We start from the raw sequence: 20,622 nt of genomic DNA on the forward strand, positions 1-20,622 counted from the left end.
TACAACTTGACCCTGACAGTCAGTGTAAGCAAGTTATCTGGCTATGACACTAGGAATCATGTTCAGAGGAGCCACGCAAACCCAGTGTTCAGTGACCAGCTGGACTGGGAAATGGGCTGACACAGCAGAGCCAACCAGGTCCTGATGCAGCAAAGCTAGAGCACACCCCACCCACTGTGAGCTCAGACCTTCTGGTCCAGATGCCTGCTGGCATGAGGGTCGCGACCCAGGGGTGTGTGCTCACTCTGGCCCAAGCCAGCTCTAAGTAAGAGTAGATCTTCACGTCTGAGAAAGTCAGCTTCATCTTCAGATGCTATTAGTGAAAATACATGCAGCTAAGTCAAGGATAGTTCCTGTTGCTCTTACTTCTACAACTACTCCTTTTTAAAAACCTGAAACGGAGGCAAACCTGTTCATAAAACTACTTCACTAACTGGCTCATAAAGTCCAAGTCCTGAAAAAATATTTATGACATTTCTGAAGTCCTTATAATTAAAACAAACTTCATTCTACAAAACCTTTTCTCTTTATATGACTCTTGTAACCTCTCTCTAATTTTGGGTGGTTAGTGACATATAGATAACATTTTCAAAATCTCAATGCCCACTATAAAATACCATATAGTACAATTTATCTGAAATACTGAAGTTACCAATGGAGGCTGGCCAAGGAGGGAGTTGAAGAGGAGTTACTGTTTAAGGTTATAGATTTTCTATTTGGGGAAATAAAGTTTGGAAATACATAGCTGCAAAAGTTATACAACATTGTAGGTATTAATGCCACTGAACTGTAAACTCAGAAATGGTATTAAAAGTAAATTTTAAGCTGACCAAGACCATAGGCACATTCCTATAATCCTAGCACCAGACACTGAGGCAGAAGTTCATGGCCATACCAAGCTATATAGGAGACACTAGTAAAGAACAGAACAAAAAATTTTTGTTCCATGTATGTTACCACAAAATGAAAGTTAATGATAAGTCATATTTGAAATAATACTGAACATGTTACTTCAGAGCAGCAATGCTTTGATGGCAGTCATTTGAGAAAGTAGCAGAACATACTGAGAATAGTAATTTTCCTTCGGCTTCTATCGACAATGTGTGTGTGTGTGTGTGTGTGTGTGTGTGTGTGTGTGTGTGTGCGCGTGCGCATACATGTGGACATGTGTTTTGAGGCTAACGGTCAACATCAGGTGTCTTCCTCAGTGGCTTTTTCACATTAGTTTTGAGGCAGGCCTCTCACTGAACCTGGGGATCAAAGATTGGGCTACACCAGCTGGCCTCAGTATACTTCCTCAGCACAGAAATTACAAGTGTGTGTGTCTATACCCCACTTTTATGTAGGTTCTTGAGATACAAACTCAGGGCCTCACCCTTGTATGGAAAAGCAAATTACTAAGTTTGCAACCTACCTTTTAGCTTTCTATATTTTTATGGATGTTTCTGGATGTTTTGCCTGAATGTGTATCTGTGTTCCATGTGCATGCCTGGTGCTCGAGGAGGCCAGAAGAGGATCCCTTGGGACAGGAATTGTATGTAAGTGGTTGTAAGCCACATGTGTGCTGGGAACCACTTAGCCATCTATACAGCTCTTTCAAGGAGAAAATATCCTAGATGCAGAAGAACATGACAGGATACCTGACTAGATCGAAGCTTCTTATTTTCCAGGTGGCTCTTCTCCTGCAGCAGGGCTTCCTTCTTAGAGATGATGGCTTCACGTTTCTTTAGGTCTTCTTCCAGCATCTCTAGTGCTTGGCGCTGGTTCAGAACTTTCTCTACTTCTTCATCTAACCATTTCTTTTGTTCATCCAATTTCTATATTAAAAGAAATACTATGGCTTGTTTCTCCCCCTACCATAAAAATCACATCATCTTAAGTGGCTGAAATCCTTAAAACAAACATTAGAACCATGAAAGCAACTCATGCTCCCATGTGACTCAGTGGTCTGGTTAACAAGCTGCTGTGTTGCTTTACAGGGAGTTAAAATGTGTTACCCACTGTGTTACTCTAAAGTATTTGTGCCTGACACAGGCACCACAATTTTCTTTACATCTACTGCACTCAGGCTGGCTGTCTTCACCTGTGTAGGGGCTATGCTTCCACCATGCTGCCCTGCTGTGCCTTCCTCCCACCTGAGCCACCTGGCAGACTAAGCACTGCCCAGCTCTTGTGACTAACTGTGGATGTACTACCTGGCCTGCAGATGGCATCTGATACAAGGTCATGTGAGTAAGCAAATAAATGCCCTATCCAATCAACCACTGGAATAAATACTACACACACACACACACACACACACACACACACAAAACAAAACAAAACAAAAAAACCCCAAAAAAACCCAAAGCTACAACCCAAAGCTTGTCCACTTCAAATACTACAAATATACAAGGTAAGTATGTTAATATTCTGTTAAACACTAGAAGAACGAATATAAAAATATGACTAAGTAATTCTATCATAAGCACATTAATATGTCATTAAAGCCACTAAAACAATAAATAAATATAAAATTCAACATAGTTCTATTTCCCAGCCCACCATGGGCCCTAAAAGAACTCCTAGAAGTGTGTATGAAGACAAAGAGGAGCCGGGCTTGGTGTCCCAGCACTCCAGAGGTGGAAGCACCGAGGACCAGAAATCCACGAAGTTTCAGAGTAATCTGAGCTCGCCTGAGAGCCTCTCACAGAACAACAGAAAGACAAGGTAGTAAATACCTCGAGAAAGAGCAACACAGGTGCAAAGTCAGTGAGTCTTACACATCCCTGTGAAGTGTGGTCCTGTGAGCACACAGAAGCAGCAGCTCTGAGGTACAGGAGCGGGCAGCTTAAGCATCCTGATACTTCAGTTTGGCCTTAGACCCAGGAAGAAGTCTTATGAAGTTCACAATTAAGCTAATATTACAGCATTTCTCAGCTGCAAGTGGGGCTCCCAGGAGAAAAAAAGACAACTGGAATTGTTATTTCTGATATTTCAGAGTGCAAATGGTGTGTGGGTCACTCACATTCTAAATGTCACCATTAAAATTTAAATAGTATTTTTCAAACTTAAATAGATGTATTTATATTCTGAATATAATTACATTTTAAGTACACATTTTCTCAAATATTTTTAATTTCTTTGGCCTTTAAAATTAGTATATGGGCCATGGTTTTATTTTTAAAATATGACACTAAATACTCTTTATTTGTTATAGTACATACACAGTTTAGTTCTGCTTGAATACAGAGCTCTGGGTTTTAGAAATATACCTGTCTCCATGAAAATAAATCTGTCTGTAATGGGAATAAATATAATCTAGTGAACATGGATTTCACACAATATCCAAGTAAATCATTCCTGCCAACATAAGAAGATAACACATTTCTAGATGAGAAATAAGTAATAAAAAAGTTTGAAATAAATATAAGACATCTTATAAACAAAAATTTAATATTTGAAGATTTTTATTCAGAATCAGCTATTTTTAACCTACATTTAGACACTCATCAAAACTAAAGAGAATTAGAAACACTGAACAGAGCTGACCAACCTGGAGTCGGTCCACACTTGTAAAAGGACTTTTTCTTCTGTTTGAGTTAAACCCATCGACGTCCTCAGCCTTTGGGTTCAGACCTTCTCCTTGTCCTGTTTTTAACTGCAGCTCCTGCATAGAGACATTTAAAATGCCTTTTTCACTTTTACTACCCATTTCATTAAACATGCAGATAAACAGTCTTTCTCTTGCCTTTTCCTTCCTCCACTGTCCCCTTCCTTATCAGTGCTAGGTTAGACCCCAGAGCCACACGCATGCCACGCCTGCTCTGCTGAGTTTGCATCCACAGCCCTAGAGTAATTTTCTTAGCATTCATATTTCTTGTTACAAAAGCAAAAGTAAGATGAAGAGTGAGGTTATTTTGAGTTGGAGGCAATAAAGTTAGGGTTTACTAATAAAATAGCCTTTCTGACATTATGACCCTCACAGTCACCAATGATATCTACCTACCATGGGTGTGTCTGAACTTATTGTGGTAGAATTGCACATTTCTAGTGCACAGTAATTCTGGGGCTGAAGCAATGGCTTGGTGGTTAAGAGTGGGTACTGGTCCTGCAGAAAACCTGAATCCTGTTCCCAGAACCCATGGCAGTCAGGTGATGGCTCAAAATGCCTGTAACTCAAGGTCTGGGGCGTTAGATGTCTCCCACCTCTGTGACACCTATGCTCATATACACATGCACAGAGACACCCACACCCAAAAATACAAAATTAAAAATAGTAAGAATTTTTAAAATGGGAGCCTGCAGCTTAAGGGTAGCCTTGTGAGAGCAGACAGAGCAAAGCCTTGAAGAGAACTGTCTACAACTCTATTGCTTCTCTTTGCACTGAAGGATCAAACTAATGCTCACGGTGTGCCCACCACAGACACCTGGTGTCAGCAAGGAGGGCATGGATAGAAGGAGCCTTGAATAAGATGGTTCACATATGCTGGAGGGGAACTCAGGGAAAGAACAATAGGAGCGAAGAGACCAAGGGACCTGACCCTTCTTATTCAAAAGACCTGAGAATTATTTAAGTTTTCAGAATAAGATCTAAACAGATATTTAAATATGGTTTTATTTGTTACTGATATATGATGGATAAGCATAGAAACTGAAACTATTTAGATACTTTCATAGCAATTCCTTCTCAAAATTTTATATCTACTGACTTCAATTGGTTAAAACAGCAGTTGTCAACCTATGGGTCATGGCCTCTGGCAAACCTGTATCTCTAAAAATATTACATTATGATTCATAATAATAGCAAAACTACAGTTATAAAATAGCAATGAAAATGATTCTATGGCTGGGGGTCACCACAACATGAGGTAATGTATTAAAGGGTCATAGCATCAGAAAGCTTGAGAACCAGTGAGTTAAAATATGGCGCCTCGCTGAGCATGGTTCATGCCTGTAACCTTGTACTCAGGTGCTGAGACAGGAGAATCGCATGCTTGAGGCAACCTAGACAACAACTGTGAAGACACATATCGCACAGCGAGACACTGTCTAGAAAGAGCACTGGGTACGGTGGCAGCACATACCTGTCACCCGACCCTCACCCAAGAATATGAGACCAGTCTGGGCTACACAGTGAGTTCCTATCACAGAAACAAGCAGAGAAAGCAATTGAAAGTGTACTTTTATTAGTATAATTTCACTTGATTTTTCTGCTAGTTTATATCTTACAAAAGCACCGGGCTATGGCAAATGTATGAGGAAGAGAAAATTGCTTCTCAAAGACAGTTTCAGAAGTGTACTGGAAAAGAAGTAAAAGGAAAAATCAAACCTTCCCAGCGCTGGGAACGCAATTCCCAGAGATCTGAGCTGTGCTGTGATGTCCTGTCTGGAGCTCTGGTGCGGAGAGAGGGGTTCTGGGCCAGGGGACAGCACAGAGCACAGTACACATGACTGAGCTGCAATGTCCTGTCTGGAGCTCTGGTGGGGAGCAGAGGGGCTCTGGGCCAGGGGACAGCGCAAGCACAGTACACATGGCGTGCTCAGCCTCTGAAGGAGTAGAAGGCAGAGCTGGAAGAGACACTGGCAGATTCCTTGGTCTCATGTGGCCTGGGTCCTGAGTGGTAAAGCATGCAGGCCAGCAATCAGGGATAAATAAGGACACAAAATTGAAGAGACTACTGAGCTAGCAAACTAGACGAGAAGACCTAGTGGCCCCCACACGTTTATGATGCCACTGGGGGAAAAATGAACTTAAAGCATTGCCATGTTCTAAACTAGAAGCCAGAGCAGTCTGAAAGTTATGCCAGCAAGGGGTCCAGCATCAGGAGCCAATGGTTAAACAGGGTAAGCTGGGCCAGATTCTAGCCAACAATATCCTCAACTCTGTGGATGTGGCAAGAGAAGTCTAGTCAATGACCAGATATGGAGATGCCACCAGAGGGCAAGAAATATAGGGAAAGGCTAATAGAGAATTATTCAAGAAAATTAAGGATTATATGGAGAGGTGTGGGTGTCTGTAAGTTCCTACCTTGTTTCTAGCATTAGTCCAGCATGGATGGTGGTGCAGACACACATCTGCAGAACCAGTGCACTTCCTATGCTGTGCTGAACTGTATCAGCGAGCCTCCCCATTGGCTCTAGTCCAGTTATAACTTACCCTGTTGTACCCCAGGGATTTCATGGTGCTGAAAGAAGCTTCCTTTAAGCAAAGGCACCTTAACCTTGGAGGTGAACCTCTACAATACCTATTCACCTCTCCCACGTGCTGCTTCAAAAATGACCACCATTTCTTCAAACTGTAATCCCTGCTACAATACAACCCTTGCGGTGAGAGAATAAGAACAGTACTTTTGTGTACTCCTTGTGATAAGAAAACAGGAGTTTAAAAGTGTAAAGCCCAGTATCACAACCCATGGCTTTAGAGACTCACCTTTATCAAAAAAAACAAAACAAAACAAAAACAAAAAACAAAAAAACCCAAAAAACTACCCCCCCCAAAACCGCAAAAAACCATTAAATTACAAAAGACTAGGCCTGTTAACACCCTGCCACAGACAAGCAGGGACTCATGAGCCTACCCACAACCAGGGTTTATAAGCCGCTACCAGCTGACAAGGAGTGCTGTAGCCGCTGGTAATGAGTACATGCTCTTGTATACAATCCAAATGAAATTCACTGGGCAACAACAAAAGACACAGGAAGTGAAGGGGAGGCTGGAGGAGAAAGGGAGTATGATGGGCATAACAGGGAACTGGGGAAGGGGAGAATGATCCAAATACAGTAGGTTCATGTATGAAGACATCATAATAGTAACCAACTCTACATCCAACAGAAGGCTATACCCAAAATATATAAACAACGCAAGAAACTAGACATCAACAAACCAAATAATCCAATTAAAAATGGGGTATAGATATAAACAGAATTCTCAACAGAGGACTCCCAAATGACTGAACAACTCTTGAAATGTTCAACATCCTTGGCCATCAGGGAAAGGCAAATCAAAATGACTCTAAGAGTCCATCTCAATGACTTACCAATTCCACCAGAATGGCTAAGACCAAAAAATAAAAGCCACAGCACATGCTTGTGAGGATGTGATGCTGGTGGGAGAGCAAACATGTACAGTCACTATGGAAATCAATATGATGGTTCCTCAGAAAATTGGTATTCAATCTACCTCAAGACCCAGCTATACCACTCCTGGGCATATACCCAAAAAACAATCAATCCTACCACAAGGACACTTGCTCAACTATGTTCACAGAATCTTTATTCATAATAGCCAGAAATTGGAAACACTCCCATGTCCCTCAACTGAAGAATGGATAAAGAAAATGTGGTACATTTACATAGTGGAATACTACTCAGCTGTTAAAAGCAATGACATCATGAAATCTGCAGGCGAATGGATGGAACTAGAAAAGATCATCCTGAGTGAGGTAGCCCAGACTGAGAAAGACACACATGTATGCACTCACTTGTAAGAGGATATTAGCTGTAAAGGATAACCCTGACACAATCCACAGACCCTGAGAGGCTGAAGTAACAAGGGGGCTTAAGAAGTGGGGAGGGAGAAAAAGATTTTGACAGTAGCCTGGGAACAGGTGGGGATGAGAACAGAGGGATGGAAGGATAGAGGGGAAAAGTACTTGGAGAGATGACTGGAATTGGGGTGTACTTGGGAGGCAATGTGGAAACCTAGTACAGTGGAAACTCCACGGAATCTATGACTCCCTAGCAAAGACTTCTAGTAATGGGGGATACAGAGCCTGCACTGGCCATTTTCCATAACCAGGCAAGGCTTCCAGTGGTGGGATTAGGTCACCAACCCAGCTACAAAACCTTCAACCTACAATTTGTCCTGCCTGAAAGATCTGTAGCACAGATTTGTGGGAGTAGCCAAACAATTTCTAGTCCAACTTCAGGCCCATGCTACAAGATAGCACCCATGCCTGACACTGCCTGCATGGCCAGGAACCAGAGGCTAGACAGCCCAGAGACCGAGGAGAGAACCAAACATGAGTGGCAAAAAAAAAAAAAAAAAAAAAAAAAAAGTCAAATGAAATGACTCCTAACAATATTATGCTATACTCCTAGATCAGTGCCTAGCCCAGTCGTCATCAGATGGGAACAGATGCAGAGACCCACAGCCAAACATCGGGGGAGCTCAGAAAACCCTGGGGAAAAGGGGAGACAGGATTGTAGGAGCCGGGGGGGGGGGGGTCAAGGACACCAGAAGAACACAGTCCACAGAATCAACTAAGCAGGGCTCATAGTGCATCTCAGAGACTGAAGCCACAATCATGGACCCTGAGTGGGTATGAGCTAGGTTCTCTGCTTATACATTATGGTCGTGTAGCTTGGTGTTCTTGTGGGACTCCTAATAGTGGGAGCAGGGGTGTGTCCGACTGTTTTGCCTTTTCTTCCTACTAAGTTGCCTTGTCCAGCCTTGGTATGTGTCTAGTCTTACTGTAACTTGTTATGACTTGTTGAGTTGACATCCTTGAGAGGGAAATGGAAAAGGAGTGGATCTAGAGGAGAGGGGAGGTTGGAGCAGGGAGAACTGGGAGAAGTGGAGAGAGGGGAAACTGTAGTCTGGATGCAATGTATGAAAGAATAAATTTTAAAAAAGAAAATGTATCAATAAAATCTATCCTGTATTACTGGTAGGAATGCAAAATGATGCTGCTGTTGCTGTGGAAAACTAACCACTGGCAGCTCCTGGGGCTGGAGAGACAGCTCAGCAGTTAAGAGCACTGGCTGCTCTTCCAGAGGACTTGGGTTCAATTCCCAATACCTACATGGTGGCTCACAAGTGTCTATAACTCCAGTGCCAGGGAATCTGACACCCTCACACAGACATACATTCAGGTAAAACACCAATGCACATAAAATAAAAACAAGCAAATTATAAAAATAGTTGTAGAGTTTCTCTTTAAAGTCCTGAAAAAAAAATTAAAATAACTATGATGGCTGCACCTCACCATGAATATAATTAATGCCACAGAATTAAATATGATAAGGGTTTGGTGGTAAGCTTTGTTTTATATGTATTTTGTCACACTTTACTAAGATTGGCAGGGCTAATTAGCTGCCTCATTAAGGTATAGTGCTAGTCAACAATTCCCAGAGCGCATGTGAATAGAAACAGAAGGAAAAACAGGCTCCTGTACCTTATCCTTTGACCTTCACATGTGCATTCTGTGCACATGCACCCCCACATTTATACACCCAGAAAAACCAATGCAAAAATAAAAATTTTAAAATGGTAAGAAAAATAAAATTTAATATCAAAACCCATTGTATGGTAAAGAAATTATATCCCAATAAAATTTTTGCAATAACAAAACAATTTAAGACTGGGCAAATGCTTTGCAAGGTCTGTAACTGGGTTCTGTGCTGTACTTTAACTGGCCTGCAGGCAGATGACAGCAGCATTATAGCACATCTAATCTGCGGTGCTAACAATGGACAAAGCTGTGCTGCAAGAACAGAAGGCATCTTCCTATTTTCCCCAAGACTCTAGAACCAAATCCTAGCAAGCTTTTAGTTGTGCTGCAGCCTTGGGCTCTGTTTGCTGTTTGGACAGAAAAAAACCTGGGGAACAGAATTAGGAAGTGTCTTTAGGATCTTCCTCTTCCAAAGAGTCCTGGGAGCAAAGTGTGATGAAGACAACTTAGATAGGAAGAAACAGACACAGAAAGGGCTAATGGTTTTCCCTGCACATCTCAAACAGGCATAGGAAAGCTGGAGTGGACACAATGCCAGCTTAGCTCCAGATTCCAGGCTGACCCAGAGGTTCCTTCACTCTCCACCTCTTAGAGCCTCTGGGTGTGTGTGCAGACAGGGCCACACCTGCACCGGGAAGGGGATGCTACCACTCCATCTGGACCCTCTCTCCCATACAACAGCAGGAGCAATTGGTCTCAAGGCATTTTGAAAATGAGTTCTTTACAAATATTGCTTAGAAAGTTACCTTCATAAATTTAATTTTTTACATCCGTAACTAAAGATTTGAGTTTTTAATCACTGTAATTGAGTAAACAGTGGCTAAGCAAAGCTTTCTGTGAATAAGGACAATACTGAAAACCAGACAAGGCAAGAGATATTGCCTACACCTGAGTGTTTACCACTTCCTACAAGGCTTAGCAGGAACTATGGACAACATTACTTTGATTTTTTGCTGATCTCTCTTAATCTCTGCATCCAGTTGCTTCTTTTTCTCGCTCTCTTCTCGAAGTCTTCGCTGCAGCTGTGCTTTCTGGTACTTGAGGTGGTCTACGTTCTGCTCCAGCTCACTGGCACGCTTTTCATTTTGGATGGAGAGTGATGCTAACTTCTTACTGTCTTGCTGCTTCTTCTGTAAGACCTGAGACCACCGGGAAAATTCCAGATTGAGAAAGAGTATTGGATATAATATTTTCATTCAGTGGTAAGGGCAGCCATTTTCTCAGATTCACATTTAGTTGTGATAGGTTCACTAACATTCTTTTCTATACTTCTTTTTAAAAGTTGTTTGAGACAGGATCTCTCACTTCTAATTTGGTAATTGATGAAAACATTGCAATTTCATCAGATACATAAACAAAGAATGATGAAGCTTATGTTGACAATCAGAGGAAACTCAACCTCTTGAGCTTTTTTATGAATAATTCTAATTTTAAAAATATATACATAAAGTATTCTAGTTACTCTTTAGTCTGCAATCCACTTGCAATGTATTCTGTAGCTTGGTCTCTCTCTGTCTCTCTCTCCACACATGCATACACACACACACACACACACACACACACACACACACACACACACACACACACACACACACACACATAGAGGCATGGTAGCTCACACCTATAAGCTCAACACTAAAAAGGCTGAGACAGGACCAATCACAAGTTACAGGCCAGTCTGGGCTATAGTGTATGTCTCAAATACACACATACATATGATTTTTATATATGGTAATATACATATGCACATATGTATATGTATGGTGAAAATTAGAACAAGATAAAACTGAAATCTACCTGTCCTGCCCCACAACACAATTAATCATGAAATGTTTTTCAGATATACAGACATGTGCATGTAAATGAATCCACTCCCTCCTGGAGGTGACTACACAATATTCCACTCCTACTTTGGAGTCTTATTTTTCTGATCCAACTGTAGCTGGAATCATTTAAAGAGACTGAATACAATTGGTCATTTCCTCTGAAAGTCCACTGCACAGCACTAAAAGCACGCTGATGTTTTCCAAGTGTTTACAGTAGTATTAGATATCAGCATATTACACATTTAAGACTTGAATAGTGGCTTTGTGAGAAGTTAAGGAGATGGGGAGTGGTGGCTTTCCCAGCTTCAAAAGGCAAAAACAGGAGGATGACCACAAGTTCAAGTCTATCCTGGTCTACATAGAAAGTTCTAGGATACCTAAGGCTACATAGCAAGACTCTATCTCATAAACAAACAAACAAGCAAGTTATTAATAAATTATGCAAGTCATAAGTAATTATCACCTTTGTTTTAGCAAGATTGTTAATATAAATATATTTCACTCTAATTTAAATACTCATGGATATATTGCAGCTTACAGCAGTGCTTTCAAAGTGAGTCTACAGGCAAGCACTAGTGAGACTGCTGGCTGCACTGCAGAGCACGTGGTTAGACTGAGGTAAGGCTACTTCCATGCAGAGAACAGTCCAGCTGGGCTTGAACTCATAATCCTGTCTAGATGCTGGGAGTATAGAAGTATGCCACTGGACCAGCTCTTTGAAGATTTTTTTCATATCTGTATCTATGTGAAATTATATATCATAATATATAGAAATTAAAATACAATGAGGTTACTTCCTCCCTCCAATACCTCCCTTGCACTCCCATTTGATCTCTCTCAAATTAATGGTCTCTATTTCTTTAATTGCTGGTACATATATATGTGTGTACATGAATCACACACATATATATTCCTAAATATATAAATGCAACCTGTTCAGTCTGCATAATGTTTTTGGTATATATGATGTCAGAGTTGACTACCTGGCATTGGATGGCAACTGGGAGATCTTCCCTAGGGAAGACGATTTCTACCACTTTTTGATGAAGCTGTGAAGCTGTATTTCATTGCAAATCATGAACTAATACCATGCAGACAGGTCCCACTGGTTTGGAGTCCAAAGGCCTTTGCAATTTTTCTCTTTCTTCTTTCTTTCCTTTTTTGTTTTGTTTTTTTTTTGTTTGTTTGTTTGCTTGTTTTGTTTTTGTTTTGCTTTGTTTTTTTTTTTCAAGACAGGGTTTCTCTGTGTGGCCTTGGCTGTCCTGGACTTGCTTTATAGACCAGGCTGGCTTCAAACCCAGAGATCCACCTGCCTCTGCCTCTATGAGTGCTGGGATTACAGGTGTGTGCCCGGCTGCCTTTGCAGTTTTTCATACTCCAATTATATGCTGGCTTTGCCATTTACCATAATAATTGCAAAACTTAACTAAAAATTAACAACACTAGCTTTTTACAGTGTTTTCATTTAATATTAAATGTCAATGTGCAACATAATAAACTTATTTAAAAATAAATTAAGTCTGTCTGTATTTTTCATTTACCCCACAGAGGCTCAGAAGTATACCCTTATCAGCATTATAGTGTTAATGCAGATATAGTTTTTATAATGTAAAAAAATTAAGTTTTAGAGCTGGAGAGATGGCTTGGCAGTTGAGAGCACTGTCTGCTCTTCCAGAGGTCCTAAGTTCAATTCCCAGAAACCACATGGTGACTTATGACCATGTATAATGTGATCTGATGCCCTCTTCTGACAGGCAGGTGTACATGCAGACAGAGCACTCATAGACATAAAAGGAATTAATACATCTTTTTTTTTAAATTAAGTTTTTAAATGGAAACAAACTTCCACTGGAGTAAAAACACTAGTATTTCACTATTCTAAAATGCACATTAGAGTACTGAAAATTAGCATCACTATTCTGCAGCTTGGATATGTCAATTAACTTTGTGTCTTTCTTTGTAAAGTAATGTAAAAACATCTCCCCCAAGGGTGGTAATAAACTGCTATGTCTAAGATACAGGTTTGCACAGGCATTTGCGGACACTGAGCCGATGGTTACTCCCTCCTTGTCTTAACCGAGCACCAACCATCACCTCACTCACAGATATGCATGCATATGTCAAAGGCAGGAGAATGTCTAAAAGGACACACTTTGTTTTAGCCTCTGCTCAATCAGATATTTTTTTCTGAGGTTCAGTTCTGTGACTTTTTTCTTTCCTTTTCAGTACCATCAATGAAAAACAATATACAACAGAAAACAGGAAAAGCAAATTATGTTCAGCTATTCAAAGATTTACTACTCTTATTTTGAGTAAGACTATGTAATTTTTGTTTTTATTTTCAACAAGATAAATGTATGCTGCCACTTCTCTTTTATGCCAGGATCTATCACTGTTGGAGATACAGAGGTGACCAGATCAAGAGTCCCTCCTCCTGGTGTTTTTTGGACCATCTTCAACAGCCTCAAAACAAACCAAAACTGAATAGGTCAACTATAACCCAACTCTACCTACAATGCGGACAATCTAAATGTTTCGGCAATATGGAAACAATAGAATGGGGGGGGGGCTAGGTATGTAGCATACCCCTTTAATCCAAGTACTCAAGAGACTGAAGCAGGAATATGGCGAGGAGGCCAATCTTGGCTACATAATAAGATCTTGTTTCAAAAATATAAAACAGATGAAATAGATAAAAAGAATCACAGGAGCAGTCTAGAGTCTTCAAAGCACCTGAATGAAAATGGCTTCCTTGCACAAAAACTGTTCTGTACAGAACATTCTTCTTTCTATATATATATATATTTAATTTATTCTCTTTACATCTCAATCGTAGCCCCCTCCCTTGTCTCCTCCCAGTCCCACCCTTCTTCCCTCCTATTCCCTTCCCCCTAGTCCTCAGAGACGGGGAAGCCCTTCTCCCCTGTCAACTGACCCCAGCCTATCAAGACTCATCAGGACTGCCTCCTCCTCTTCCTCTGTGGCCTGGCAAGGCACCCCGCCAGGGAAAAGTGATTAAAGAGCAGGCAACAGAGTCTATGGCAGGGACAGCTCCTGCTCCCATTACTATGGGACCCTATGGAAACTGAGCTGCCTATGGCTACATCTGAGTGGGGGCCTAGGTCCTCTCCATGCCTGGTCCTTGTTTGGTCAGTCTCTGCAGGCCCCACTGGGCCCAGATTTGTTGGCTCCATTGGTCTTCTTGTGGAGCTCCTGTCCCCTCCAGGTCCTTCTATCCCTCCACTCTTCTACAAGACTCCCTGCCCTCTGCACAAAGTTTGGCTGTGAGACTCAGCTTCTGCTTCGTCCTCTGCTGGGTGGAGTCTTTCAGAGACCATCTATGGTGGGCTCTCGTCCCGTCTCCTCTCTTCAACAGCGTCTACCCTGCTTGCCTTCTGTACAGAGCACTCTTACTGAGTAGAATGTGCATGTGCACCTGCGTGGCTTCCCTAGCACTGAACCGAAGGCCTCACACACACTCACTAAGCAACATGCCCAACTCCAGAAAAGGGCTTTAACCCTTTCTGAAGCTAACGCTAAATCTAAAGCATTGGGAAATGACGTCTGAACTGTAGTACTCAAAGCTACTAACCATTAAACCATCAGCTGTGGGGTCTCAAAGGCTGGAATAGTTCCTATTTGCACAGTGTCTACAAAGTATCACACTGATAGTCCCCCCCGTGGTCCCCCCCCCCCCCCCCGAGACAGGGTTTCTCTGTGATCCTTAGCTGTGCTGAACTTGCTTTGTAGACCAGGCTGGCCTCAAACTTGCAGAGATCCACCTGCCTCTGCCTCCCAAGTGCTTGGATTAAAGGCATGCACTGCCATGCCTGGCCATACTGATATTCTTTTTTTTTTTTAAAATATATTTTATTCTTATTACATCTCAATTGTTATCCCATCCCTTGCATCCTCCCATTCCTCCCTCCCTCCCATTTTCCCCTTACTCCCCTCCCCTATGACTGTGACTGAGGGGGACCTCCTCCCCCTGTATATGCTCACAGGGTATCAAATCTCTTCTTGGTAGCCTGCTATCCTTCCTCTGAGTGCCACCACACACTGATATTCTTATGCACTGCCTAACTGTTAATTTTTGTCCTTCAGAAAAGGAAACAATTACTGTTATCTTTATGTCTTATATGATCTTATGCCAAAATTAAACGTTATTGAATAAAAAAAAATATACTACCCAGACTGTAAAATAAATAATGCAATTGGACACACTAGCAGAAGGAGAGGTCATACACTTCTGATGATTAAATATTGAATCCCACTTCTCTCAATACAAGAACCTCCAAAGGGGAGACTTGCTGACTTTTTGTGGTGCTGAGGATCAAAACCAGGTCTCACATAATCCCAACACTCAGCAAACAGAGTCTGTGAGTTCAAGGCCAGTCTGGTCAGGACAGCCAGGGCTGCACATAAGGAGACTCTGTCTCAAAAACAACCAACTAAACAAAAGGAAGATGCCTTAATGAAGTCTACTTGATTGCATTTTGTAGTTACCTGAACTCTCAGCTTTGCAGCATCCATCTTCCTACGGAACTCCTTCTGTAATTTTATCTTTAATGCAACATCAGAAAGATCTCTGCTTTCCAGCTCCTGCAGCTGCTTTCGGGTTTCAGTGAGCTCCACTCTTGCCCGCTCAGCTTCGTGTTCCAGCTTTGTTACCTTCAAAGAATACTGTCTGCTCACACACTTGGCATTGTTACCTTCACCGAAACATAGCAATAAGAAGAATTACAAACTTCACCTACAACCCTCTAAACTGTGGTAATCGCTAACACCCTGCCTGACCTTCAATTGCTCCAGCAAACCCAGCTTGCTAGCAGCCCTCCTGATGACAGTTTCCATCCACTTCCAGCTGTTCTTTCCATTGCTTTATCTTTTGTGTTTTAGTGTTATATTTAAGATTTATTATTTATACAGTATTCTGCCCATGTGTGCCTGCACGCCAGAAGAGGGCACCATATCTCATTTATAGGTGGTTGTGAGCCACCATGTGGTTGCTGGGAATTGAACACAGGACCTTTGGAAGAACAGACAGTGCTCTTAACCTCTGAGCCATCTCTCCAGCCCTAAGATCTATTTTTAAGTGTATGTGTGTATCTGTCTATGTCAACGCACATGTGTGTGGTATCCACTGGGGCCAAAATGGAGCTGGAGTTATAAATGTATGAGTTGGCCAGTGCAGGTGCTGCAAACCAAACCCTGGTCTCCCAAGCCTAGTGAGCTGTTTTTATCTTCTGAATTTCCAACTGAGGCTTGCTGGCATCAAGCTTCAGTTAAGATATGAGGAGGCACTGGGTGTGGTGGTGCATGCCTTTAATCCCAGCACTTGGGAGGTAGAGGCAGGTGGATCACTGTTTGAGGTCAGCCTGGTCTGCAGCGTGAGTTAGGACAGCCAAGGCTACACACAGAAACTCTGTCTCCAAAAACAAAAACAAAAAAGAAAAAAGAAAAGAAAGAAAGAAAAACAAAACAAAACAATAATAATTAAAAGCTATTAGGAGGGCCTTGTCCTCTTGTGTAGGATTCTTGGGCTTTTTGCTATCTATGATCTTCTTCTTGATTTAAAAACAATTATTATAAAATATTTTACCTAAGAAACTTTATTATACTTGGTAGGGAGGGGGAATGTTTTTAATGCCAGCACTCAGGAGGCAGAGGCAGATGGATCTCTTTAAGTTTGAGGACAGCCTGGTCTACAGAGTGAGTTCCAGGTCAGCCAAGACTACACAGAGAAATCCTGTCTTGAAACAAACAAACAAACAAACAAAAAACAAACAAGAAAAAAAAGAAAAAAGAAATGAAAACCCCATTGCTTGAACTTAAGAGTTAATCAGTATTTGTAACAGCTATTCCAGTGAAGTCTCTTTTTGCTTCAGTTTGCTTCAGTATAGAGCCCAGATAATTTTGTTTGTTTTTGAGACAGGGTCTCAAGACCTTGCTGTATAAACCTGGTCTCAAACTCATAAAGACCCACCTGTCTCTGCCTCCTGACTTCCAGGATTAAAGGTGTGCTCCATCACACACAGCTGGATCCCAGATATTAGATAATTTCATTTATAGTTACTCGAAAAGCATCTGTACAAAGCACAGACATAACCAAAAGGTCTCTATTACATCAGCATCAGTGGCCACTGGTCCACACTCAGACTTCCAACTTCAATATGTCTTTTATTTATTTATTTACTTATTTATTTATTTATTTATTTATTTATTTATTTTTGAGACAGTGTTTCTCTGTGTAGCCTTGGCTGTCCTAGACTCACTTTGAGACCAAGCTGGCCTCGAACTCACAGAGATCCACCTGCCTCTGCCTCCCAAGTGCTGGGATTAAAGGCATGCACCACCACACCTGGCTCCAATATGTCTTTTTAATTGGCTTATTTTAATCAGAATCTAAATAAGGTTCACAATATACTTGATTATCTATTAAGAATCCTTTAATCCAAGGCAAGCAAGATGGCTCAGTAGGTAAAGGCATTTTCTGCCAAGCTTTGCCAACTGAGTTCAATCTCTGGTACCCACATGATAAAAGAAAAGCACTGACTCTCTCTGTACATACACACAACAAATATTGTTTAAATATTTTAAAGTATTCTTTAATATAGAGATGATGATGAGGATGATTTTGGTTTTTCGAGACAGGGTCTTTCTGTGTTAGCCTTGGCTGTCCTGGACTCACTTTGCAAACCAGGCTGGCCTCAAACTCACAGTGCTCCTCCTGCCTCTGTTTCCCAAGTACTGGGATTAAAGGTGTGCACCACCACACCTGGCTTCTTCTTTAATTCATTATAGTTTAATTTTCTTTACATGTATTTATTTGTGCGCACATGTGTATGTGTGCGTCTGTGTGTTCCAAAGGCCATAAGTGTTTGTGTATGTGTGTGCCTGTGTGTTCCAAATGCCGTGTGTGTGTGTGTGTGCTTGTGTGTTCCAAATGCCGTGTGTGTGTGTGTGTGTGTGTGTGCTTGTGTGTTCCAAATGCCGTGTGTGTGTGTGTGTGTGTGTGTGTGTGTGTGTGTGTGTGTGTGAGAGAGAGAGAGAGAGAGAGAGAGAGAGAGAGAGAGAGAGAGAGAGAGAGAGATCCAAATGCCGTAAGTGGAGGCCTGAGGATAACTTTCTGGAGTCAGTTCTTCCTTCTACAGTGTGGGTCCTGGGACTTGAACTTGGGCCCTGAAGATGCCCAATCTAAGCCTCCTAAGCTGTATGTGCTTCAGCTCCATGAACCACTTTGTTGTTCGCTCAGTAAACCCCAGCTGTTGCTTAAATTAGCAGAACCAGTGCAACCGCCCTTAAAAATTTGTAACTTTTTTTTTTTTAATAAAATGAAGTTCTTAAACTAAATCCATAGCAAACTACTTTCTCATTCTAAAATTTTATAAATATGTAACCATAATATATACAACTAGAGGGCTGGCAGGCTAGCTTAGTAATGGAGTATGTGCCTGTCATGTATGAGGCCTTAGGTTTAATCCCCACTGCCCCCAAGAAAGAAACTACACAAACTATAATATATTTTAGCAAACCTTAGACTGGTCATCAATTATTCAAAGACTAATATTTTATGCAGCACTAATTTAGGAAAAGTCACAGGGCCACTTTCCTCATGCTTAGATGCACTGTCCAGGCATGCGGGTACACACCTTTACTCCAGGTTCGAATGAGAAAGGCTACAATAGGCTCATATAAGTGAGTATTTGGGCTGCAGCTGGTGGAACTGTCTGGGAAAGATTTTGAGGTGTGGCCTTATTGGAGGAGGTGTGTCACTGGGGGTGAGCTTTGAGGTCTTAAAATTCCACACTATTTTCAGTTTGCTCTCTCTGCCTCGTGCTTGTGAATGGAGATATGAACTTTCAGCTAGTACTTCGCACCATGTGTGCTGCCTGCTGCTGTGTTCCCTGCCAGGATGGTCATGGACTCACTATCTGAAACTGTAAGCCCTTGTTAAACATTTTTTCCTAAGTTGTCTTGATCATAGTGTTTCTTCAGAGCAACAGAAAAGTAGCTCAGACAACTGGGGAGGCAGAAACAGGCAGTTAGATCTCTATGAGTCTACATAGTGAGACCCTGCTCAAAACAGAGACATATATTAATTTCATAAGACACTAAGGCATAAAAAAGCATACTGGGATAGTGTTGATGCCCCTGTTGTCACAAATGGCTGGCATGGGTGTTCTGTGGGAGAAGTGTTCACTGAGAATACTAAAGGTAAGCATGCACCATTCCTTTTAACCTTGGGACCTTTGGAAAAGTCCCAAGCCATCCTTGGCTCTAACAAGTTAAGGTTGCCTATATATAAACCTGGCTGCCTTCTGATTTAAAGCACCCATAGATGCACACAGCTACAAAAGCGTATGTGCTTAGTAGGCTCCAGGGGAGACATTGATCTGAAAGAGCATTTATTCCATAGGCACACCCTGAGACTGTGGGGTTGGAGAAGCCATTCACCCAGGCCAACTCCCCACACTCCCAAGGGGTATCTCATTGCACGTCATGAGGGAACACAGTCAAACCTAATGAAAATCTATAATAATTGGAGTGAGGGTAACACAGAGCATGAATATCACTAAGAATGAGGGAGGAAACATACTGGGAAACAGAAGGACCAATAGCTAGAAAACAGCTGCAAGAAAGAACACGGAAATGGGGAAGGCATATTCTTCTTGCAGGAGCAGATTTGAGAATCAGAATAATTTATGTCATTGATAAAAGTACTGGCCTTGCAAGGAGCACCTGAGCTCAATCTCTAGAACCCACGTAATGAAAGCCAGAGTAGTGGTACACACTTGTGCCAGCCTAGCCTACTTGGCATGTTTCAGCCAGTGGGAGACTCAAAAATTAGGTGGCCAGTGCCAGAAGAACTACAGCCAAGGTTGTCCTCTGGCCACACAGGCATGCACATCTCATCCTGACCCCACTCCCACACAAGGACGACGTTGTCTTCAGTCCCCTTAAGGGACTAGGGTTGTTTTGCATCAGAATTAGGAGGAAATGCTGGTGTCTCTTACACCTTCAATTCTTTACAGAAGTTCAAAGTAGTCAGGGCTGATCATTTGAGACTATGGGAAAGAAAGAGACCAAAAAGCCTGTTTCCCTTCTTTAAGGCACCCTAACCCGCCTGATGATGGGCATGGCATCCACCCCCAGCCTGACAAAAGACTAAAAGCTTGCCTTACCAAAGACAGTAACTCTTAAGGACAAACCTTTCTATTTTCAGAGAAATAAAAATTACCTACAACTAAAATATAATACTTAATGATAACAACAAACTAGGTTGGGGAGATAGCTCATTGGTGGAATACTTGTGTAGTGTGTTCAAAGCCCTGCGTTCAACCCCCAATACAGAAAAAAGAATTACTCAACATTGACTAATAATTAAAAATTCTTATTCTTAGGGCTTAACTTATTTGACAGCAGTTGTCCAGCACATGCAAACACCCAAGCTGCTTTTGGTCTAATTTGGTTATTACTGTCCTGGAATTCACTACTTAGCCCAGACTGGGCTTGAACTAACACAATTCTCCAGAGAGGTGAGGACCAGCTGAAATCTTGGGTTTAATCCCCTGCTCTAC

General features: G+C 41.7%; 1 protein-coding gene across 1 annotated transcript in view; it reads right to left on the reverse strand.

Annotated features, from left to right (window-relative positions):
* The window catches only part of Kif27 (kinesin family member 27), a 70,352-nt gene that overhangs the window by 20,515 nt on the left and 29,215 nt on the right, over positions 1–20,622 (reverse strand). Inside the window, exons 9-12 of the mRNA XM_051172612.1 lie at positions 15,548–15,753; positions 10,157–10,354; positions 3,536–3,649; positions 1,641–1,817 (exon numbers count right to left, since the gene is read on the reverse strand). Of these exons, the coding sequence (XP_051028569.1) occupies positions 1,641–1,817; positions 3,536–3,649; positions 10,157–10,354; positions 15,548–15,753 (695 nt within the window). The remainder of the gene's footprint in view (positions 1–1,640; positions 1,818–3,535; positions 3,650–10,156; positions 10,355–15,547; positions 15,754–20,622) is intronic.

Source organism: Acomys russatus, chromosome 3, assembly GCF_903995435.1.
Source record: "Acomys russatus chromosome 3, mAcoRus1.1, whole genome shotgun sequence".
Taxonomy (NCBI): Eukaryota; Metazoa; Chordata; class Mammalia; order Rodentia; family Muridae; genus Acomys; species Acomys russatus.